Source organism: Molothrus aeneus, chromosome 3 (genome assembly GCF_037042795.1).
Source record: "Molothrus aeneus isolate 106 chromosome 3, BPBGC_Maene_1.0, whole genome shotgun sequence".
In the NCBI taxonomy this organism is placed as follows: Eukaryota; Metazoa; Chordata; class Aves; order Passeriformes; family Icteridae; genus Molothrus; species Molothrus aeneus.
In genome coordinates, this window is record NC_089648.1 from 51,531,762 (window position 1) to 51,556,990 (window position 25,229).

The 25,229-nt window shown below is 40.7% G+C and overlaps 1 protein-coding gene across 1 annotated transcript; it reads left to right on the forward strand.

Moving 5' to 3' along the window:
* The first annotated feature begins 5,547 nt into the window (after positions 1–5,547).
* LTV1 (LTV1 ribosome biogenesis factor) lies at positions 5,548–14,140 on the forward strand. The gene is made up of 11 exons (XM_066545701.1): positions 5,548–5,647; positions 6,308–6,439; positions 6,929–7,117; positions 8,162–8,249; positions 9,144–9,264; positions 9,934–10,183; positions 10,857–10,984; positions 11,461–11,600; positions 11,806–11,858; positions 12,574–12,774; positions 13,388–14,140. Exons 1-11 carry the CDS (start codon positions 5,645–5,647, stop codon positions 13,499–13,501), a joined length of 1,419 nt encoding a protein of 472 aa, XP_066401798.1. The 5' UTR covers positions 5,548–5,644; the 3' UTR covers positions 13,502–14,140.
* The last annotated feature ends 11,089 nt before the right edge of the window (positions 14,141–25,229 follow it).

Consider the following 25,229-nt stretch of genomic DNA (forward strand, 5'->3'; position numbering starts at 1 on the left):
CTGTAAACTAAACTGAAAATATACTCAGGGTGAAAAAGCAAGTATGGATAAACTTGCCTCCTGCCTTTAGGATCTTCCACATTTAGTTCCATTATTAGTTGCTAGCTGTAGTCTTATTATACCAAGATCAGTGCAATATTCACTGATGGGGCAGAGATTATGATGGAAAGAAAAAATATATTCTGAAAGATTTTATAAAGATGATACAAAAATATTTTGAAGGTCGATTTAAAAAAAAAAAAAAAAAAAAAAAAGCAGTCCCCAGAATAGCTTAAAACTTCTATTTAACAGAAATCTGAAAAAAAAAACCCACCAAAACTTATGAAACTGTATCTATACAGAGAAAGGGAGAAATGGAGTGAAATTAACATATATTTGCTGTAATGTTCAAACAGGTTTATATTTATAAACTCTAATAACTAATAAGGTCTTGTTTTACTTTGTGTTCCCATTTCAAGATTTTAATGGAAATAAAGCTCATATGAATTAGATACAGCATTTCACCAATATTTTATAGAAGCTACATATTGCATTGGATAGAAACAAAGAGAGCAATGTATTATCTGTATCTTCTTGTTCAAGCATAAATTCTTTATATTAAAAAAAATCTCGCAATACTATGTCAAATTTAACAATATTTGAACATTGTTATGATGTAGTAAAATGTTAAAACATTGCTAAACATATCTCCCATTCACTACTTTGTGTGGTGGTATATTGATTTGTAAACTTGTACAAATTTTAGAATTAAAGAAATACTGCATTTTGGATTATTATTATTATTTTAGCTGGTGTGGTTTGAAACAAAAATATCAATGGCTTGTTTGAACGGGCATTTGACTGTATCAGCAGCAGAGGAAGGGTGTGGAGATGGCACATGCTTAATTGCATGCAAATCTTTAAATAGCTCTTAAGTTTTGCGGGGAAGAGGGAGTTTCCTAAAAAAAAAAAAAAAAACAACAGAATTCCATTTACAACCGAACTGCAAATCAGAGGGGCACAAGAAGACTGCGGAGCACAGACACTGTTGTGCACACAGGAGCTGGTAAGCTGGTAAGTTTGTGTCCCTTCCCAGTGTTCTGCGGCACAAAAGCTCAAACGGTAAATCATGGCAAGGCTTGTGTGCTTTGCTTTGGACCCAGCTGCACCTTAAACACTGGGAGATCACAAACCTTTATTTCTCTGCCAGAGCTGCAGTACACCAGGACAGGCTCAGCAGTAGGAATCATTGCACTGCTGCCTCTTCCAAGCAAGCCTGCATGGACATGACCCCAGTAAGGAGGGCTCGATCACACATCCACAGCAGTGCGGGCTGCTGAGCTCCAGTATGCTCTTCCAAGGGTCCAGTACAGCCACAAGATTCTTACTTGCTGAATAGACTCTAAGGCAGCCACAATCATCTGAAATGGAATTGTCACATCAATTCATTGCAAATAAAATTTTGCATACAGAGTGTCACGCATTCATACACACTGGGCCAGTTCGTAGACTTTATTTTTTCTATTAATTTGGTGAAAAATAGTAAAAAATTATTCTTTAAGTAACTTCCTTTGATTTCATTAAATGTTCCCATTTTCAAGACAAGTAAGGCAAAAAAATTTCAAACCTTGGTTCCCCATTGCTAAATAGTTACCGGTAACTAAATAGTTACTGGTAACTACAAAAAATGTATCTGAAACATTATCAGCTTAGAATTGTTGTCCCTCCAAAATGTGCTTTCCACATGTTTCATTACTTTCAAAAGACAGAAGGCTGTGGAGAATCAACACCAACAACTTTTCAGCTTACACAGGGTGGATTTTATGTTACAATTATAAAATTAATGCTACTTGGCTCAGTGTGATTGAATATGGTAACTCTGAAGAAGTGGCAGATCTGATACTGCATTTTATACTGCTGTGTGATATCTGTGAATGCCAGGAACTGTTACAAATTAATGATAGCTACTTCTTGAGATTTTATCTGTAATGTAATGTGTATATATATATATATACACACAAACACACACAAATATAGTCCAGTATCATTGCTGGAAAAACATAAAGAATGTTGGGGGGTATATACAGTACATATGTTATGCTTGTTTTATGGAGTTTGTATTAAACAAGGAAACTGAAAGTGTGCTGCCTAGTTGGACAGTACTGTAGGATCCTCTGCTGTGCAGAGTTCCAAGCACTTTAAACAATTGTTTACCTCTTTGAATTATAGATATATATGAATGAATATATATAAATAGAAAATTTTAAAAATCACCTCTAGAAAATTGTTCAGAAAATCTTTACTGAAAATATTTTCTTCTTGAATATCTAGCATGTACATGGGCACACATAGTAGAGTTAAATTCAGAGAGCTTCCAGAAGCCAAATTAAATTTCCTCCTTGTGGAAGTGAAATGAAAGAATTTTCCTGAAACCTTCCTTTTTATTCTGGCAGTCCTTCAAACACATCTGGTAAATTCCCTCTGTGTGGTGTATTCATGGAGAGGTGTGTTGAAAGACGTGATACTTGGTTTAAAAATACAAAGTTAGGGTTGTAGCTCAATGGTTTGGAGACCTAACCCGTGCTCCCAGTTTCCCCTTTTTTATCTGCAAGAAGTGTTTCTTAGCAGTTTCACTGACAGCAAATTTACACTGGAAATACACCCGCTGCAGAGGAATAAAACTGATCTGCACAGCTGAGGGTTTAGCCTAGACAGCAGTGCAGCTGCCAATCTTTTAACTTTCAAAGTGACTGACAATAACTTTTGTTTTTAATTACTTTGAAATATTTCTTCTTTGCAAGAACTAAGAGAAAAAAATGAACATAAATTTCCTCACACAGAAGGCAAGTTGATGATTATGTTAAGGATGTGCTTCCAGCATATTATCTTTTAAGTGGCTGCCTTGACAGTGAGACTGTTTCAATACTGACCATTTTTCTTCTGCAAGCATAAAAGGAGGGCTTAGTGACCTGAGCACTTACCCCCTCAGTCTCTGTAGATGCTCTTTGCTGAGTTCTGTTAGCAGTCTCTGTAAAGAATCTGAGAGTGCAGTGGGATGGATGGCCTTGTAAGGCTTGCATGAAATGAGAAGCTTCAGCAGAGTCTCTGAGACACTCTCTCATACACAGTTCATATACATGTAATACTAAATATTGAATTTTGATATAAATCAGGAGATTACTCACCCTCAGGTATCAACAAAGGAGGCAATGTGGTGCCTATTGTTGCTAATCCATGATTCAAACTCATACCCAGATGTATTATAGAAGTATAGAGATATATTACTGCTAGTATACATTAGCAATCTTCTGTGATATGGGGAGGAACCTGTCCTAATCTCTGTGTGAACATATAATACATATCCTTCCCCCTAAATATCTGGAATCTAACCAGAATGTAAATTAAAGAAAAACAGAAAACACTGAGACTTAACAGGTAAACTTATATGTAGGAAACAGCTGAGAGCAAAAGTTAATTTTTCCCACATCCAAACTGACACAATGCTCCTATACCAGATTTGGGGTGTGTGGAATGACAGTACTGCCAGCACCAGATACGGAGGTACCAGGTTTAGGGGATTGTGAAGTGTAATCCTGCCACCAAGTCTATGTACATGCACTTCTGTGGATGCCAGAGGCATGTCAGGAACTTGGAAGCAATAAGGAGTAATCTAATCTACATCATTACCCCACAAATAAATGCTAAGTACTGTGTTTTCAACAGCTGAGTGACTCCTTTCTTAATTACCCTGTGAAAATCCAGCTCTGCTATTCCAGCTGGGTTGGCAGTACAGACCTACTGCAGGGAGGGAGCTGTTGCTCCTGGGTGCAGCCATGAACAATCCATTCAGAGGCTGCGGTCCAGCAGGGCTCATTGCTGATCTCCCTGTGCCGCGGGGTGTGCAACACACCCGCACACGGCTGACAACAGCGAGGCACTCACCGGGCACTTTTTGCAAGGCAGAGGAAAGTCCAGCCTTTGCACAGATACAGGCAGAGATAATCTGAATCCTCCGAGTACGGGGGTTATTTCAACTGATGGATTGGATCAGATTAGATTGTGCACTTCTGCAAGAGTGGTGCGACGAAACTGGATAAAGATTCAAGACTTCAGAAAACAGCCAGAAGAGTGAAAATCTGCGTTCTTTCGGAGCTTTAGTGACACCTACTGAAAACCAATGAAACCCACCCAATATGACTAAAGCTAATATTTAAGGTAAATGCATGTATCTATATTTAGCTGCATCCATACACACATAGTGTGGATAACTTTTCTGAATTTTCAGTGAAAACCTCTTCTTAGCTTATTACTGTTTTATTTGCCTGTAAAGACATGGGGGAAAACTGCTCCCCTCTGTTTTATACTTTCTTTTGAAAAGTAACAAAGCAGGTTTTAAAATACCCAGCATACTTCTCTTTTTCTAAGCAAGGAGCCTGTACGTGAGTGCCCGTGTTTCTGCACAGCCCCGCTACATGGTGTAGGTAAAATTTATACAGCTACAGTGTCATACTGCAGAATGGTTCAGGTTGGAAAGGACCACAGTGGATCATCTGCTCCAACCTCCATGCCCACGCAGGGCTATCCCAAGGCACATGGCACTCCACTGTGTCCAGACGGTTCTTGAGTATTTCCCGTGAGGCAGACTCCACAGCCTCTGGACAATCTATTCCACTATGTGATCACCTGCACAGTAAAGAGATTCGTCCTTATGCTCAGGTGGAACTTCCCGTGCATCAGCTTCTGTCTATCGCCTCTTGTCCTGTTGCTGGGCACCATCAAGCAGAGCCTGAATCCAAACTTGACACCCTCCCTTCAGATACGTATGGACACTGATGAGGTCTCCCCCTTAGTAATCTCTCCTCTGAACAGGCCCAGTTCCCCTAGCCATTCCTCATCCGAAATAAGAACTCAAATATGGCAAAACACTGTTAATATCAACACGTGTTATTCACTGCCGGTCCTTCAGACTCAGCCCCCACAACCCGCCCGTCCCTCAGCTCAGCCCAGCTCAGCTCAGCTCAGCCCAGCCCAGCCCAGCCCAGCTCAGCTCAGCTCAGCCCAGCTCAGCCCAGCCCAGCCCAGCCCAGCTCAGCTCAGCTCAGCTCAGCTCAGCTCAGCTCAGCTCAGCCCAGCCCAGCCCAGCCCAGCCCAGCCCAGCCCAGCCCAGCCCAGCCCAGCCCAGCCCAGCCCAGCCCAGCCCAGCCCAGCCCAGCCCAGCCCAGCCCAGCCCAGCCCAGCCCAGCCCAGCCCAGCCCAGCCCAGCCCAGCCCGCCCCGCCCCGCCCCGCCCCGCCCCGGCTGCTGCGCACGCGCACTGCCCGATGGCCGCCTGCGCCGCGCTCTGCCATTGGGAGCGCTGGCGGCCCGAACCATTCTCACAATTTTGAGGGGGGGAACTGGGAAAATGTGTCTCCGACGAACATCCACTGAGCCTCTCTTTTATCAAAATACTATTTCAGTCTGAGAAAAGTCTCGTTGTTTTGTTGGATTTTTTTAAAGTGAGAAACAAAAACTTACAAGCCTGGCCGGACTGGCCGCTTAACTGGTTCCCCCCGTTGGTCATTGGTGTATCCCAAGATGGAGGGCACAGCCCGGTGGCCCTGACGCCTGGCCCGCGTGGGAGCGAGTGGAGTTTGGGACAGCGGGAGCGGCCGGGGGACACCGCCATGGTGAGTGTGCCGTGCTCTGTATTCGCAATTGCCTGGGGAACAAGGTTAGAGCAAAAGAGTCGCCCCCAGGTATCCTATATCGGCCGTAACGCGGTTTGTTAGGTAAATAAAGCCGGAAACCTTGCTGGAAGTGTTTTCCAGGTCAGATGGGGTAACTCGTAGGAAAGGCGTTCAGCCGGTTGGAATACTTGGTGGGTTTGTTGATCCAAAGCGCAGGTGTGTGTCGATGTTAGAGCTGTGCCTGGGTAGGGGTGCTGCCGATGGCCCTCATGGCTGGTGTTGAATTGCTGCTCTAGGAGCAGCCGTCTAAAGCACGAAGCAAGATGTGTCTAGATGAATTTCCTTATCAGTTTTCCGTGTTTCTTGGATGAAGTGCGTTGCAGACTTCTTTCTAGGCTGTATGTTAAACTCCGTGTGCTGTTATCAGATATGTACTGTTCCATGCATTGCCATTTTGCAGCTGAATAAGCTGCGTTTGCTGTTAGAACATACGAAATATCTGTTGTGCGTGTGGGGAGGTGAGTTAAGCTCCCACCTGTCTCCAAGCATATGTTTATAAGGCATTGCCTTAAAACGAATATAGCAGCACACTACAGGTTCTCTTAAGGTGCATTTAATATTTAATTTTTTGTTAACAGTTAACCAAATTTCCTTTTTCAGCCTCACAAGAAGAAAAAGCCCTTCATAGAGAAGAAGAAAGCAGTAACATTTCACTTAGTGCACCGAAGTCAGAGGGATCCTCTTGCTGCTGATGATACTGCACCCCAGAGAGTTCTGCTGCCCACACAAAAAGTAAACACTTGCTTTTAATACTGAGGTTCATTCAGATAAGAAACACCTTGGAGAAAAAAGTTGGTATGGAATTATACAGTTCAAAAACAGCCTGAGAGAAGGTAGTTTTTAGTTCAGCTTATTAAAAAAGGGATGTTGTAGGGAATTTCATAGTTGTGAGTTACTGCCTGATGGTTGAAGGATGACTTAACTGGCATTAGAGGTGTAAATGTATTTTAAAAACAGCAGCGAAACTTGCCTGACTCACTGTGATAAAACAGGCACTGTTGGGTATGTTGCCGATGGTCCTGCTCAGACAGCACCCAGACATGGAACCAGCTGATTACAACATTCTAATTGGCTGTGGATTAGGGTAAGAAGTGGAGAGAGGACTTAAACAGTCAGACACTCAGTAGATGTGTTGCTTTTGTTTTTGCTAGTAAGTTTTAAATGGACTTAAGTAACTAAATTTACTCCTTTTGATTATTTTCTTCTCCCCCCTCTTCCTAGGGGCATGAGGAGCAAAGAAGGGAAGAGCAGCGCAAGTATGGTGTCTTCTTTGATGATGACTATGACTACTTGCAGCATCTCAAAGAAGCCTCTGGTCCCTCTGAGCTTGTCCCATCTGTGCGGGGACAGCAAAGCAGAATTGTCATCACAAGTGAGGGGCACATAGAGGATGAAATTCAGAGAATTTCAGTAAGTAGTGTTTTGCTGATGGTAACGCTGTTCTTTGGAGCATTAACATTTTCTAGACACATTCATTGTGTGTGTGTATGTATATATTTATATTTATGTGTAAGGATCCTTTTGACCCACAACCAACTTGACTTTCCTACAAACAAACTCAGAAGCTGACAAGCTGGCATTTACTGATGAACATTATTTTTCTAGCACAGTGTTAAAACACTTCAGGTACCCACAACAAACTTTTTTTCTACAGAGATGGCTTGCAAAGGTGTTTGTTTGAACAAGTTGTGTATTTTTCTTGGGTGGACATTTGTTTCTAAGGTTTTTTAAAACTTTTGAATGCTCTGGGAGTTATGAATATGCCAGGTTGTATTATCAGCACACCATGTTTTTAAGGGGGAATGTAATAGAAGCCAGACAGAATAAAACCAAACTTTTCAATTGCAGGCATAACTTGTAGAAGTTCACGATGCTGGATCACATTGGAGTGGAAAAGCAGTAAATGCTTTGAAGCAGTGAAGCATGCCATTGCCAGTCACTTATAGCTGAGGGTGTTTGATTTAATCAAATATTGTCATTTTAGTCAAAACCAATAGTCTTAGTCAGAGGTACCTTTCAGGGACAGCTTGGTGATACTACGTAAGGTTTAAAGTTAGGGTAGATATGCATGTTGTGAAGCTTTTAACAAGCCATTCAGTAAAGGGGTGAATTCAAACGCTTGCTAGTGTTCTCCAAAACAAGCCAAAAACATTTTAAAATTTCCATGTGCCTGCTGTACAACTATTCTCTAAAAAGCTTTAGAGATGCAAAAAATGCTGTTTCTGTACCTGGAGAATACTGACAATATGAGAATTGATGCTGCTAGCACTTTATGCAGCTATCATTGTATAACTCTGAAAATTTGCTGCAGATAATGTAGCACTTGTAACATTTAAGTGGCACTGAGTTTCTTTTGGTAACAGGAGTGTCTGCATGATTTTTGTTAATGTGAGCTCAAATAAGAAGCTGAGAACAAATACATTGTGATCCTGTTTTTCTGTTTCTTTTTCTAAGGCTCCATCTATTAAGTTGCCTTCCTCAGTATTTGCCACAGAGTTTGAAGAGGATGTGGGCTTGTTAAATAAAGCTGCTCCTGTTTCAGGTATTTTTTACCTTTCTGTGATGTGAGTTGGCATCTAGGAAGTAGATGGTAATTAGGGCTTTTATTGTCATGGGTTTTTTTGGCTTAGAACTGGCTCAGTAGCAGACATGAGGAATGATCTTACAGAGACCCATGTTTGAATTTGAGACTTACTTCTGTGATTGACTAATGAGAGTTCTTTAGCTTTGCTTGGAGAGGGTGAATCCATGATCTCTTACTATTGCATAGCAAATACAAACTAATAACAGGGAGAAACTGTAGATCATACTATTAATTTATTATTCTGTCTCTTTGAATCCGAGTCTGGAACTGCATTTTCACTTAGTTTCTCTTCAAATGTTGAGTAGTGTTTATATCCCTTCATTAGTGTTATTTCAGTGTTACAGGCTGTGAGGTAGGTTTTTGTTATGTATCCACATTTGTACTGGACATTGACTCCACAGCTATCTCCATATTTCTTAACAGTAAGGAGTTGTAGCAGTTCTCTCTCTCCTAACAGAAGGATGCTAAGGACAATTCCGTTAACTGCAGCAGAGAAACACTTTTTAACCTTTTGTAATATAGGGAATTTTAGGGTCGGAGCTAATGCTGGTAGCTGATCATGTGGTGTTTTAACCTGGATATTTTTTCTTTTACAATATTCTATATTAAAATGCATTTATGGAAGATCTCTGGGAAATGTTTTTTTCTGAGTGGTAAACTGGACAAGAGATTGGTGGCATGCCCTGGCTTCTATCAGATCTACAAATATTCTTGAGGAATTTTGTGTTTCTTTGGTTTAAGCTTTCCTTACTGCAAATTAACAGTCCAGCTGGCTTGTTTTTTATCCAGGAAAGTAGCTTTGTAATGTCAGAGAGATGTAAATATTTATATTTCGTTTTTTCAACTTTCTAGGACCACGGCTAGATTTTGACCCGGATATTGTTGCAGCTCTTGATGATGATTTTGACTTTGACAATCCAGAAAATATCCTGGAAGATGATTTTGTTCTGCAAGCAAATAAACCACAGAAGCGGTAGATAGAGCTTTTTTGAAATATTTGTTATGTAAAATAGGAGAGATGCTATTTGCTATTGCATGTGTTGGTGTAGGAAGCCACAGTGGTTTCAGATTTCCAATTGAATACTTTGGTGTGTTGAAAAAACCTTGTGTTACTTGGATGGCAGCTTGCAAAATGAAATTTATTACGTTATCCAAGAAGTGGGTTTTGTTTGTTACTTTGAGCTTATGGATTATATGCAGTGTTTGGAATAATAGTGTTCTTGAACTGTTTAAAACATTGTCATCTATTACATGTAAAATACATCAGTAATAGTATTGATGAAGGCTGATGGGTGTTTCTGAACCCTTTACAAATGTTTTCTGTGATACCCCACTGCATTTTATCTGCTTAGGTGTGGTATCATTCTCACAATTTCATGAACAGTAAGAATTTTTGCTTGTTTTAATAGTCAGGAATGCAGCTGATATTTTTCTGCTTTGACATGTACAGCTGAATATGAAAACAACTTTGGTCTCAGTGCCCAGATGCATGGTCCAGCTAGCAATGCTTTCAGCTCTCAGACAAGTGTCTCACTCAAGATTTAAATCTGTTATTGCTGAATTGTTTCAGATAACCCAGCGTAGGTCAGAGCTATGTAAAGGTCCATGTATTATTCTAAAACCATTTTGTGCTTCTGTTCAGGGGACCAGATGCTGAGGATGAAGATGAATGGGAAGATGTGGAAGATGATAGTGATGAGAAGGATAGCTGCAGTACTGATAAAGACTATGATTCAGAAGGTCCTTTGTCAGATGGTGAGGTTAATGGACAGACAAAAGAATTCCTTTTTATGCAAGAAGAAACCAGGAGTCGTTTCACAGAATATTCTATGACATCTTCTGTGATAAGAAGGAATGAGCAGTTAACCCTGTTGGATGACAGATTTGAGAAGGTGAGGCTGCTCAAGAGTGTAACTGTGAAGGGTGTTAAATGCTTCTTTGTCTATTGATTCATTTCATCAGGCAGTGTCCTGTATACCTGTGCAGATTTTACTGCTTTTAGTAGTCAGGGCATCAAGCTACAGATCTTTGCATGTATTCTGCATTTAATACTGGGTACATTTAGAGGCTTGTGTCACCTAGGCTGTAGTGTTAATTGCTGTTGCAAGGCCTAGCACTGATGTGAAGCAAACAAAATTACTCCAATGACTGTATGAGCATTTGTAATTAGTGTTACATTTTGTCTGAGAGGCTCAGTGCAACACAGCAAGCCATTTACAGGTCCCTGGTGAAGTATACATTTAGGAACAGAGCATGGAAATAAGGTGTAAGTTTTGTTCTGAGCAGTGACAGGCTTCTTAAGGCATAGATTGAAATAATGCATCAGAATAAAAAGATGTTTTTTAGAAGCTGGTTTATACATTATTATAAGATAACTTTGTGAGTCCCATGTGGAAAGAATACTGTCAGTAAGGAGGAAATCCTGCTACAGATTTAGCAGTTGTTCAGCAAATGCAAGGGGAGAGGAAAAAGAGCCAAATAAAAAGAAATGTGTGGCTCTTTAAGCTATCAAGCAATTGCATGGCAAATGTTGTCTAATTTAAGATATCCACTTCTTTATTTTAGTTCTATGAACAGTTTGATGAAGATGAGATTGGAGCCTTAGATAACGTGGAGTTAGAAGGCTACATTAACACAGACAATGCTCGGTTGCAGGAAGTCCTGGATGATTACTACAAAGAGAAAGCAAAGAAGTATGTATTCCCAGAAGTACTGCTTCACATAAGTAGTTCTGTAATCCCCTGTTTATATGGAAGTTCTGGGTGTGCTGTTTCAAGTTCATATACTCAAAAGATTGCATCCCACAATAAAAGCAGCTGCATATGAGTATTATCCATTTGCATGATAAAATTAAGTGGAGGAATGTTGTTGGTTTGAGTAGGTTATGCTCCTTTTGTATAATTGTGTTGAACTTCATGTAAGCAGTATCTTTTAGAGGCATTCATCCTGTTGAAAAGCAGAAATACTTCTTTTGTTGACTGTGTCTTTGTCCTAATGTTTTTAGTTTATTTTGAGGAGACTTATTTAAGGGAACTGAATTTTTGCTGCAAATTTCATTAGATATAGCTTTATTGGGTCTGGGGCTTGACTTAAGGGAGTCTGGGTTTACATAATTATACATTTTCAATAAGAGATAAAACATTTTTTTGTTCTCTGAACTTTGAAAAAGTTGTGTGAAATTGGATGCTCTTGAACCTGATGAAGATTTGGACTCTCTTGTCAATGAAGAAAGTGAGGAGGAAAAGGAAGAAATAGTAACTGTAGTTATTGAGGAGCCAAAAGAAAAGTGGGATTGTGAATCCATTTTGAGTAAGTATTTTGGAGTTTGCTTATTTGTTCTTAGGATTTCAGAGTAAGTGATGGGTGATTTCAGAACTTCCCTGGCAGTGCTTCAGGTAAAATGGTTTATTCTCTGAGCACAACAGGAGAAATTCCCAAAACCTAAGTAGCAGTACAATTCATAATTGCTATTTGCAAGCCTTTCTTGACTACTTTCTTTTTCTTTGTGACTTAGGTACCTATTCAAACTTATATAATCATCCAACACTTATTAAGGAGCCATCAAAGGTAAAATTATTAAACCTACTCTGATGAACAACACTGGGAAAACTTGAGATAAATGTGTTTGTTTTCTCAATGGGTATCTGTTTTAAAAGACAGGGAGCAGAAATGAGGGTTGGGGAGGGCTCTGGTATTATTTCTTCACTAAAGAAGAGTTTGGATAAATTTTTTCTTATTAGAAGGAAAATGGAGTCAGTTAAAAGTTTCTGTAATAGCTAGTCAGAAAGAGAGCAAGGAATTTCCTTTGTTGTTATCTGTGAGACTCCTGTGAGATTTGTATAATCTGTGTCTCACAGCCACATACTATCTCAGGTTTATTTTCCTATGGTCTGGAACAATTTATTCTAGTTCTTTGGTCTTTCATATGTTCGCCATCATTAGAGCACAGCTTGATATTCCTAAATTTGAATTGAAACCTTTTTCTTGCAAGCTTATAAAGGAATATTAAGTGACTACTTGAGTTCTTTATTTTTTCAGTAATATTTAAATAGAAGGGAAAAATGTTTTTCTTGTTCTGGAAGGCCAGATTTTGTCACAGAGGTATTGATTTTTTACTTTGGGATTAATGTGTGTTTTTGTGGGGGAGTTAAACAGTATGAGGAGACAACATTTATTACTGTTAAATCTGGATTTGAAGTTTTTACACTGATAAGGCAATGCCATGTGCACTTCTCGGAGAGAAAACTAGGGGCCACTAATTCCTATGCACTCTCTATTTTAGCCCAAACCAATAAAAATTTCTCAGAAGACTGGAATTCCCCTACACATCCTGCCTCAGAAAGGTCTCACTGCTAAGCAGGTGGAGCGCATGCAAATGATAAATGGCAGTGACCTGCCAAAAGCATCAACACAGCCTCGTTCCAAAGATGAGAGCAAAGAGGATCGCAAAGCCAGGAAACAGGCAATCAAAGAGGAGCGAAAGGTACACCTGACTGCAAATAAAACCTTGCAGAGCATTTTATGTTACCTGAATTCTGTCTTACAAACTTTGTTTAAAACTCACTTGTCATGTCTGAAGATAATGGGAAAATCTTCCTGGTCTCAAAGGCCTAATTATTGCTTCTTTAAAAAAAAAAAAATCCACTGGAAAGAAAGTAACATCACACTTTTGTCTTATTGATTTCCAGTATCGAAACTTTGGGTCTGTTACTGTGGCCACTACTGCAGCAGATACAACTGCTGAAGGATCATCAGATTTCCTTACAATCTAGAGTAGCAAAGGAAATAGTTACTTTTCACTTTGTGTGATCTGAAACATCATATCTGAAAGGAATGTGGAAAATCCTAATTTGCCACAGTGAAATCCTAGCTGTTTTATGTAGGAACAGAAATTGCCAGCATATTAGAAGCTTTGGCTAACTGAAGATGTTTACCCTGGTCGTACATGCATTAATTTGACTACCAGTAATTAGTGCCATAAATAATGCTATTGTCCAGATTGCTCTTATCTTCATGATCTAGAAGGGTTAATTGGAATAGTTTGATTTTGCATAATAATTCTTGTTTTGTAAATTTGTCATTATTCCTATGTACAGGAACGCCGAATGGAGAAGAAAGCCAACAAGCTGGCCTTCAAACAGGAGAAAACAAGGCAAGAGAAAGAGTTGCTCAATCTGAAACAAAATGTGCAAGGTCTGAAGCTGTCCTGATGAAACTGAGAAACTTATTGTGGAAACATCCCTAATTTTTCATTTATGTTGAGAAGGGAACTGCTAACTCAAACCTTTGCCAGTCCTGCTCAGGGGGAATTGTTCAAATCTTGCTGTAACTAGACCCAGTAACTTGTCATTTTTTTCTGACTCCATATGAAATAATGTATTGGTGATAGCTATTCTGTCATGAGTGACATGGCAATTGCTGCAAAGTTTCATTACAGTAGAAATGTATTAAAATTATGAATCTTTTTCTTACAAGTTATCACTGAACGGAGTTATATATATTTGTTGAATGTATTAAACAAAGCAGCAGAATCCTACAGATTTGATCTGATTAGGTTCTTCTATTAAATTATTTCAGTTTACAAAACAGTATTTTCATTTATATCTTTTCTCTTATACTGATGGTTGAATATAGTTCCTTGCTATGATACAGTTTTGTAAGTCAAGGATTTTACACCCACTCCTCCTTGGGATTTTTTTTTGGGTGGATTATTTATTGTTTTGGTACTATGATGGGAGCCTTTTGTAAACAAAGGTGTCTGAAAAGCTGTTTTGCAGCTAGACATCACTGTTACCTAATCCGAGTTTTACGTTTCCTGGCAAATAAAATCTGTCACAAGGAGTGTTGCAGTTACAGTTGTCAGTGACCTTTACTGTTGCCATTGGAATTGGCTTTGCTGGAAGTACTCAGTCTGAGTAGGATGGCAGGCAAACAGCAGATACTTGGATTAAAAGTGTGTGTTGCAGATAGTCACCATCTTGGTGTTTCTAGAATACCCTTCCTCAGGTCTTGTGTTTGACTTGGTTTAATTGGGATACAAACTTAATGCCCACTACTATTGTTATAAAAACTTTCTAAAGATGAGCTGAGGGCCAAAATCTGCAGGTTTGGTGTGAACTTAAATGTTGATACTGTGAACATTAATTATTTTGATAGTGACTGGTTCATAGTGTGGGTGAAATGAATAGGATTTGTAGTCAGCCCTGAATCCTTCTGTATTTATAAAAAAATCCCATCGGGTTTATGTCTGTATGTTCCAGACAATCTGCCTTTATGTGAAAAGTTAACCTTTTTACTGGAAGGGACATGGTGACCAATACATCAGCGCAGTGGCCTGACTACTGGTGAATTCAAAGCATCTTCAATATTCCTTCCGTAGTTTTGTGAACACTAGGTGGAGACAAGCTAACCGGGACTGATAAAAATTTTTAATGTACAGAAAATTCAAAATACTTGTTTTTATTGGAAGAAAGTTTTTATAATATATTTTGATTGGTAAAGTATCATGATTTTGGAGAAGGGAATAAAGAGGCATCTGAATCTGCAAGTCTTGATCGCTGCTCAGAAAATTAAAGTATCATGTACAGTATACATATCTAGATTAAGCCTTCATTTTCTAGAATTGTTTGTTAACAGAATCAATAGAAATAATCTGTACGATTAGAAACAGTTTCAGCATTTTCCTTTAGCTGATGCCTGTACTAGTTTTCATGTGTTTGACAAGCTTAAGTGGGATCTGCCTGTGTCTTAATTGCTAATTGTGTAATCACTGACTCTGTGGTAACTGGAACACTGACCACCCAGTACTCATGACTCCTGACAACAAAACAGAAAAGGAAATCTGAGAACCAAGTCTGTTGAGGTGAGTCAGATACCAGGAAATAAGTTCAATGGAACAAGTAAGTAACATGCTGTTCAGTGCTTTGGGGTGGAATGTGATTTTGTGGTTTACCAAAAAGGACAGTCTGACTAAAGCCAGTGCACACATTCTTTGCTAGGTTTCTTATCACTGATTCAGTGGTACTGTGCTTATACCTAAAGTCCTTTAAAATAAAAACAAAAGGGAAAACAAACAAACATCTAGAGGGGATGAGAACAGAATAAAGAAGTGGGGGAGGCAGAGGAAGGCACTTGAAATGAAGAGTGTAGTCTGGAATAAGGACAGATGCAGCTGTTGCTTGGAAACAAAAGAGGAAAGACATTTAAACAGAGGCAATAGGAAAGGAGTCAAAAAGATTTCAGAATTGCTTTGTTCCTCTTGTAATCAGTGAAACACTGCAGTAACCTTAACAGTGCTTCGGAGTATAGTAAAACCCCAAGGAAAAGGTAAAAAACAAAAGTAGTCATTCATCTGCTTAGCAAGACAAGGATTTCTTTTGTTTTAGCAAGAGGAGGTAAAGAGCACTTACATGAGAAGTCCTTACAGAAGTTAATTTAATGAAGTACCTCTGTAGGTTGCAAGTCAAATGAAAAGGACTCTCTTTTACCTGATGTTTTCCTAAAGTTTTTGTTTAATAGAAGTCATGTCCCTGCTCTGAAATGAGTGTGATTGTCTTTTGAGTTAAAGGGCCTGAAACTACTTTCCATGTAACTTTTAACACCTACTTTAAAAAAAAAAAAAAAAAAAGGTGATTTAAATGCAAATCTCAACAAATTTAACATCTACAAATTAAGATCGTCTTGTAATGCTGTTTAGCATATCGTGGAAGCATTCCACCTTAATAATGAAGATCGTGCCACACTTTGCATGACACTTTCTACCTTAGCCAGTGCTGGGTATCCACTAGCTGACATCCAAACCATAAATGTGGGTGGGTGCAGGTCACCTGCCCTGAATTTAGGCAGTGATGAACTTAAGTATTGTTCCACCATCTCCTCAGCCAACTGTGATGTCATTGTGAAAGCACATACCTGAGCAGTCATGTGGAAAACAGAATGCTGCCTGTCACAGCAAAGGAGAGCTTGTGCTTTGTTGGAGCTGGATACATGAGGAGGGAGTTCTGCAAAAGGGAACCCTGGTATGCAACAGGAGAGTTGGATTTGATAGTTCTTGGGTCCTTTCCAGTTCAGGATATTCTGTAATCCTATGGAGATGTCCCTTCCTGACAATGAAGTACTGTTCCAGCAAGAGCCCTGTCCAAGTGCCGACTCTGCCACAGTCATGACATCCTGTGCTGTGTAACTGAGGCTCTTGCATGCTTTGCATTTTGCACAGCTGCCTGAAGTCAAGGTCTGGCTCCTTCTACAACCCGTGGAAAACACTTTGCATACTTTGTGGTAAAAACTGCTCCTTTTTAATGGGAATTTCAATGGATTCAGCTGAAATGGGTAATGAGCACTGAGGAAGGAGGAGGTCACTGCTGGTAGAGAAGTGAGTTGAACAAATTTCAACAGCAACTTATCTAGTAACTGCTTTCATTAGTGAACTTGATTAGAGAATTTATCCTGCACAGACACACTGTGAATTCATCTTCAGTCTTGCACTGTCTTAATTTACCTGCTTGTCCAAAACCATGTTTACTATACACTGAATTTAAAAGAATGTATTTTCTCTTGGTGAGGCATAAATTACTAACTTGCAGCTTCCTTTTTTGTTCCAGGGTTTTAGGTTGAATTTGTTATTTCAGTCTTCTTGGAAAAAATAGACTAATAAACCACCTGATAAGTAGTCCCTTTGACAGCATAATGTGTGCACCAGGCTCTGTTCCAAAGCCTGCTGAAGTGAATGAAAAGATTCCCCTTGACCTCCCTGATCTCTGGATTACAAACTGAATGCATGACTGCACAGTTTGCCTGTGCACAACCCAAATGCAGGGGTTTTCTGCAAGGGGTGGGGCTCTGCACATACCCTTCTGCTCTTCAGTTTGTGTCACTGATCCTGTGTCTCTGTGGTAGATCAGATCAGCTCTACAATAGGGCTAAAACCTGATCTGGCAAGAAAAAACCAAACAAAACAAAAAATACACTGAAATTGGAGTGACTGCAAGAACCAAGACAAAGGTGCAATTACTTTGCCTTAGTAGTCCCATGTTTGGTATCTCAAGATTCGTGAAGAGCATAATGGTTTTATCTAGCAAAATAGTTTGAAAAGAGAGAGATGTGTGTTGTAAGAGAGGTGAGAAGTTTTGTGTCACCATGACTGGTGTGAGATCCAACTCCTATGGTGGCTCTCCTTGCGTTGGTGATGCAGGACTGGTTTGCTCCTCAGTGAGCAGGGCACAGGTGTCTGCTGCACTTCCAATACTGCAGAGGAATATTCATCTCAAGTTTGCTGTCAAAAATGTCTAAAAACAGAAGGTAAGGACCTGAGTCATAGAAGGTTCAAAGGGAAATGAGTTTTGGGAAGTGTGTGTTTTTGTAGAATGAGGTGTGTTTTAGTCCAGCTGAGCTGTAACCAAAGTGCCTTGCTTAAGTATCTGCTTAATTCCTATGGAAAAAGAGTGGACAGCATAGAGAAATTATTAAGATCAAGAGTATAACTGAGAACTAGAAAGGGGGAATAAGCAAAATAAGATAGGAACAAGGTCTTTAATTTACCAGCTGTGCATGGACTCATGCAATTCACAGTCAGGAAAGAGGCTTTAGTTTGATGCTTGCTTCCATGGTGTTCCTTACAAAGGGCATTGCCCATCCTGTTGCAGAAAAGTGAGAGTGATGCAAAAACCTGAGACATTTCTGAACCTTACAACCTCATTTGTTGTGAGGCATGGCCCTTATACAAATTTGGCGCTGGGTATTGTGTCTACCTAAAATTTCCAGTGCTTCCAGCTGCAGATGCTATCCCTAGCTTTCCTTCTGTGTTGTCAGGTGTTACAGGTACTGGTAAGCAGCTACTCCCATTCAGCCTGGGGCTGTGGCTCTTTCAGTGATGTTGGTGGGATGGGCAGCACTGCTGCTTGTCAGGAGAGACCCCACTCTGGAATACATCTACACTCAGAGAACTAATAATGAAAATATTGGCCCCTTGAACAGGATCAGACTGGTCTCCATCTTAATTAAGAAAGAAAGAAAACCAGGTGTATGGGGTGGGAGTCCAATGGGACAGCTCCTGTTCACAGACCCAATCTGTTCTTGTCTGCATGTCATCATTTGGACTGCTCTCCAGTCTGTTCCTGAACAGAACAAACTGGAAATGGCCTTTATTTCTTAATTGTGTTGAACCACAACTTTACTTGGACAGCTTCTGAAAGTTTTGATGAAGTCCTTTAGGAGTTAAACTGAACCCAAAACAAATACTGCTGCAGCTCCCTGTTCCTGGATATAAGTAATTTTAAAGCTTGAGTAAGAAAGCATCATTAACAAAGCATCACTCCAACCCATAAGTAACAGTTTTTCTTTGCATCCCAGCTGACCCAGTGTTCCAAGGAAGCCTTCAACAGGAAGTGCAAGCCCTTCAGCATTTTGAGACAGAGACTATAGGCAAGAGAAATCACCACTGTGAAGAAGCAGCCCCTGCAAAGGGTATAGTTAAAACTGAAGTGTGTGTTTGTTTTCTCCATATGAAGTCTTTTATCCAGTAACACTATTATTTCCTCCAAGGACAAAGCCTGGATGTTGTGGATGAGTGTCACATATGTGCTTGACTGGGGGCCAAATTCTTTCCTCCCCCTCCCTGTGCTGCTAGTGTTTGGCAATATGAAGAGCCAAATCAGTAGATGTCATGTCTGCCCTGGGCGCATAAGTGTCTCTGCTCTTCAAGTAATGTTCAAATATATTTTTAAAGACAATGTGAATCTGTAATAGATTTCTCTTCACCTAAATCGGAAAGAGAGCATGATTCAATGATGCATGAATGCCCAAGGTTGAACCTGAGAGCTGCCCTTTCACATATGAAGTTGCAGAGATTCACTACCATTTTACTGAAGGATTAAAAATGTGTTTGAGCTGAACTTATTTACCAGAGATGGAGGAAAAAGATGCTTAAGCTCTTACTGGAACAAGTAATTTTGCTAGGGAGGAGGTGAGTACACATGGATATGCATGGATATTATTTTATCCAGAGATGCCAATTCACTGCTGATTTGGTTGACTGGTGTTGTAAAATGTCCTTTAAAATCAGTTGTGGAAAGAAAGAGAAATGCACAAAGGTTTAAAGTTAAAAGAATGTGACAAAGGGAGAAGGGAAGGTGTCTTTTCTAATAATGTCTTTTCTGGTTCTTCCTAAGTGCTCTGAGGTCTGCCATGACCATGGTATTTTGTTAGAGTGCATTGCTTTTTTTACCCTTCGTCTGGTGTTGTCAATAGACAGTGAAGGGCTGAACCAGCTTCCCTATGCCTTTCAAAAAATGCAAATGTCTTTTGTTTCTAATGTTTTCTTTTTCCCTCAGAAAAAAAAAAATAAGAACCCTTGCTCTAAGATATTTCTGTCCCTTGCAAGAGGGAGGTGTAGTTTGTGCCTTCTCCTGTTTCCCTTACAGAAACAGCCAGGGAAGAAATGTAACTGGAAGAAGCCTTAATAGTATTTTCTTAATACTATTCAATCAGCCAAGCAGGTCACACAAGCTGTGAAAGAGGCCACCTTCTTCCACCTTCTCCCCCACCAAGCACCAATCCAGATTTGTGGTCTGCTTTCTTTTTGTGGTTCTTGTATTGATCTTTGATAAGGCAGTGACATCTTATTAACCACAGATGGGATTCAGTTTTTCACCCCTGGCACAACAGAATGTGAACATTAATTCCCTCCATAGACTCTGATTTTCAGCTCTATTTTTTGGCTTGAATTGAGTAAGAATGCAAGGCAGAGGCAATGGAAGAGAATATTAACCATACATTTTAAACTTAAAGGAAGCAAATCTGGGGTCTGATATTAACACTCAGGAGGAGAGTCAGGGATAGCTGTACTATCCTATAACAGAGGGTGAAATACATCCTCTCTCCATTCAAAACAAGTAGTTTTGAACAGAGGCTTCCCCACTCCCACAGGGTGCCTTTTCCACAGTCCCCTTCTCCAGCCAGCTTTGCAGAGAGGGAAAGGCATTTAGAAAAAGACAGGCCTGGTTTACTACTTAATACCAAGTTCAGCCTCTGCACAGAGCTCCCTGTGTTAAAAGTCACAGCTCCAAAAAGATGCACACACAGACAATATTTCGTGATAGTGTGATTTACAAAATGTGGGAGCAATCTTGAGAAGGGTGTCAGTGGAGTCCTGCCTGCCTTAGGAGGGCAGAGGGAGAAGGTGGCTCTTTGGGCTCCCTCTGGAGCAGGAATTCATGACTGATAGCAAAAGCAGCTGCCGTGATTCCAGCCTCTCTCCTCTCCTAGATGACAGCAATGCAATATAAGCAGCAGAACACGTCTTCCTTCCTTGATTAGGGTCAAGCTCCTCTCTGGATTTCCACTGCTGCTTTAATGACTCTGTTATTTCTGGTCTTACTTTACTAACTCTAAGAGCAGACCCTCCCTTTCCTTCTCCCTCTTGGAGGAAACCAAGCTGTGCAAGAGCAGCAGTAGCTGTGGAGAAAGGAATTGGAGAATTGCTTTTTAGGAAGGACAAATTGCTTAGTGGTCTAATGGGGGTGTATATCCTATACTACAGGACTGTATATCCTGTACTACAGGACTGGTAAGAAGGTACATGGATTGTGGGAAGGAGAGAAAGATTTAGTTTTTGTCTCATCCTACTCCAAACAGAGCCCAAAACTCCCCATTCTCCCCTGAAGTTCCAGGTGTCCCCACTGCACCCCTGAAGCCAGATATCTGCCCTGTCTCATCCTCCCCTCCCCTGTGCTCAGAACCATTTTGCCCATGCTACTGGTCTGGAGCAGGCTTTTGGTGGCTGCTTGGGACATATTTTCAGTATTGTTACTGAGAGAAATAATTTGTAAACATGCTGTATCTTTAGTATTAAGGTAAGGACACTTGGGTTGCTTTTGTGAAAGGCCCTGGACACAGAGGAAGGGTCTGAGAGCATCAAGGGCAGGGTGATGGCTGAATGTGATTGCAGTGACCCTGAACACTGATTGTTCATTGCAATGAGTTGGATTGTACCTGCCATAACAGCTGCTGAAGAGCTTTTAGCAGAATCAGGACATCAATACTGTCAAAAGAGATTTTAGAAAGCACCACTTCATGTTCTTCACAATGCTGCTTCACGCCCAGAAACCTGGCTCTTGGACGCGCCTCAGCTGATGGGACACAACTGCTTCAGCAGTGTTTTGGTACATCACAGAATCAATTAGACTGGAAAAAACCTCTGAGTTCATTGATCCAACCTGTGACCGAATGTCCTTGTCACTGCCCACCTGGACAGTCACTGGTGTGTAGTAATCTGTGTGCTGACTTAGTCTCCTGGTAATATCCCTTACCCAGGCTCCAGCAAGGAGCAGACTCCCCTGTGGTACGAGTCTGGTTGACACACAGGACATCAGCTCCCCTCAGAAGCAAGGCACCCACACCAACCACCCTTCTTTTGTTACCTGTAGTTGTTATCTGGCTGTCTGTCCCTCTGGCTGCCTGCACTGATCTGGGACACCCTCAGAGAGAGCTGCTTCTCCGCTGTTGTCTGCCTGACCCTCGGGATCCAAGGCTTCACACCTGTTCTGCAAGGGCCCCATGGAAGGCAAGGGAAGCCAACAGGGAATTCTTCTGCCTCCCTGGGCAGGGACCTGTTTCCATTTCCCTGCTTTTAAGTCTCCTTCTTCAGCTTGATGGCAAGAGAGGCGGAGCTCCTCAGACTCCTGCTGCTCTTCCATCCATTGCATTTCTCTCAGGGATGGAAGGGTGCAATTCTATGAGTCTACATCTCTTTTGCACTCTCTGATACTTCTCAGCCTCCCCACCTCCTCTTTAAGCTCTGCCACAGGCTGAGCAGGTCACTGTGCATGCAGGTGTCTTCCCCACTGTCCTCCAGCACCTAACACTGGGCTCAGACACTCCCTGCAGCCAGAGGCCTGGATATTCACACGCTTCTTGAGGAGATCTGCTCAGGCTAATTTATTGTGAGGTTGGGAAGGGGTAGGACTAGGACAAAGATAATAAAATCTGCTTTTATTAATCCCCAGGATTTATTCCTGAAAGCAATTACTGTTTGCAGGGTTGATACCATAAGCAGGCATTTTAGTGTCCCAAGTGTTTTTCTAGAGGAAGGTTTTGTAGTTCTGCTAAGTTTGTACTTTGGAAGCTGATGGGAATTCATCATAGGCACCTGCTGGTGGGACCAGGTATTGAACTGCATCTTGAGTGTTCCAGAAAAGCAGGGGAATTCTTCTCCTGTAGTGTATAAACTGTGATACAAGCAGTTCCTTTCTTTCTGTCCGACTATATTCAATGTCCATTATGCTCTCAAAGGTTTGCTGAGGCTCCCCGACAGAGGGACATGGAGTTTTGTGGGAAGCAAGCTGTTGGCCATGCTGCAATCTCCACCAGACAAGCTTTGGTAAGCAAACACAGTCACACTTGTCTTGTCCTGGAAGCAGATTTGCTGAACTGTAATTTGTGGGCCAGTAAAGGCCTATATTAATACAAGAATTGAAATCCCAGGGAAGTTGATAAACTCTTATAACAAAACACATGCTGAATATCATCTGGGAGTTGCCCATAACTGGAGCTCTTTTTCTGATTAAAAAAGTGTCAGAATATGACAGTACAAAGAAGTGGGGACAACAACATCTTCAGACTCTTCTGCAGTTATATTCCAGGGTAATAGCTGTAGACAATCAGAAACCTGGCGGCTTTTGCAGTACTTTGAGAAATTTCTTCCTGTTCCTTAGGGCTCTCTGCTGTTGGAAGGTTTGCTATTCCCTGGTCACTAGACACAAGACCAAAGGGCAGAGCCCCTTGGGAGAACCGGAAAAGTAGAGCTAACCATTGGTGTCTTGAAATGAGATCCTGTTTTGTTATAGAAAAGAGAATAATATAAACAGTTCCTTTAGGAGAGTACTGCTGGTTAGGGGGGATTTTGTTTATTTTTTTTAAATATGTTGAAAAATCTGATTACTCTTTCACCTATTCAGAGCAGGAAAAATGGCTTGCAAATGTGAGAGGGTGGGCCTTTGGCCTGTTCCTTCCTAGCACTGCTTCAACAGCAATTTGGAGAGTTGATAGGGTCTATAAGCTTGGTGCTGGAGTTGAGTGATGATTGTGCATCTTGTTTTACTAGGTCAAGCAACCATTGACTGAGAGAAAAACTCCAACATTAACACCTGCTGTGTTAGCACTTCTGGAGAGAATACAAAAAGAGAAACATAAGCCAGGCAAAGAGTTCATTTAGTCATATTTATGTGTTTCTTATAACAAACCCTGAGTTGAGGTGGGGGAGGCATTTTTTAAAGCAGATCCTAGGCTTTGGAATCCTGTTTTCTGATAGAATAATGTAGAATTATAAAGTTTGACTTTTTTTGCTGGGCTTTTTTTTGCAAGTCTTGACATGAAATCCAGAACTTATTTCTGCACAACACTTGCTATAACTGAGAAAGGACAAAAAGTTCCAAGGGGATGTTGTTGGTAGTGAATGGCTTTCCTGGTCATTATCTTGATCCCTTGTGTGGACTGTATGCACAGAGATTTTCATTTGGGTCCTCAAGAGAGACCTCAGGAGTTAGAGGCCCTCAAGCAGAATTATCTATATAGACCTAAAATATAGAGTCTGGCTTTGAAGTTCTTTTTGCCCATAAAGAACTCCATAACCTTTACTCTTCAACTTTGAGATTTATTCCATCCTTTTTACCTTAAGTCCATTTGGATGAGGTACAAAGCTTTGTGTGTTGTTTTTTTCCAAATGCCCTTGAAGATTCAGCTTTAAAATTAACATCACCGCTTCCTAAAATAGTTCCCTCTAAGCAGGATACCCCATAATATGTTTTCTAGGAACCATTGCTACTGGTAATCATGACCTGTATCAGTCTATGTTTAGAAGATTTTTTAAAAAGTTATTTTAAAGGTTATAACCTGTGAATTATAATACACACTGTTCCTTGTATCAGTATCTTTGATCCGTATATTTCTAAGGTTTGAGAATTTATGTAGATTATCATGTTTTATGGCAAGTAAATTTCAAAAATAATGATCTGCAGAGAACTCTTCAGAAACACCGAAGAAAACAAAAAAATCTAGTAGTGGATCTACTGGGAAAAGATCCTCAGGAAAGTCTGGGTAAGAAATTTTTTTTTTTTTTATTTCAATATTGTAATGTAAAAAGGAATTGTTTGCTTTGGTTATATAGAATATCCTGTTGCAGTGTTTGCAGTATGAGCTCCTTTGTATTAATTGAAGTAATCAATTTCACTGAAACCTGTAGCAGAGCTCCTCAGGACCCCAGTGTAAGCTGCTAAGAGTACTAATTTTGGTGTTGAATGGTCTTTGATTTGGAAGAGCCCCATCCCAAGCAGGCAGTGACTGTGCTCTGCTCAAGAAGATTTGCTACTCAATAGTGCAAACCTCTCCGGCAGATCTTGTGCACTTGCGATGTCCAAGTGTGTGCACTCCCATTGTCCAAGTGTGGAAGATGCAAGCATTCATTTCAGTAACAACGATGTCAGGATGACAGTGTGGAGGTTCTTCCTTCTCCCTAGAGTTTTGTTTCCCAGACCATGATGTTTGGTGCTCCTGCTCCTCAGACCATGCAGTCAGTGGGGTTCCCATCTCTGGACATGCCAAGCCATGTCAGAGCAGCAAGAAGTCCTTCCAGCCCTTGTTCAAGGTGGTTGTGGTGCCGTTGCTCAAGAGGATGGCTCAGATGGTCAGCATCTTGCACCCCTCTGAAATGTATACAGCTGCAGAACATGAGTCCTTAGCAGGAAATATGGCCAAGAATGATTCCCTCCAGCTGACAAGATATTTTGGGCCTGGGAGAGATGCTTGTGAGAGTCCTTGGAGCACGGGATGAAAGGAATGTGCACAGAACAGTCAGTTGCAGAGACTCACAGTCAGAGTTGTTGCAGGTTCCTCTGTGTGGAGTTTTACTGTCCTTGGTTGCTGCTGATCAGTGGCTGGATCCCTCAG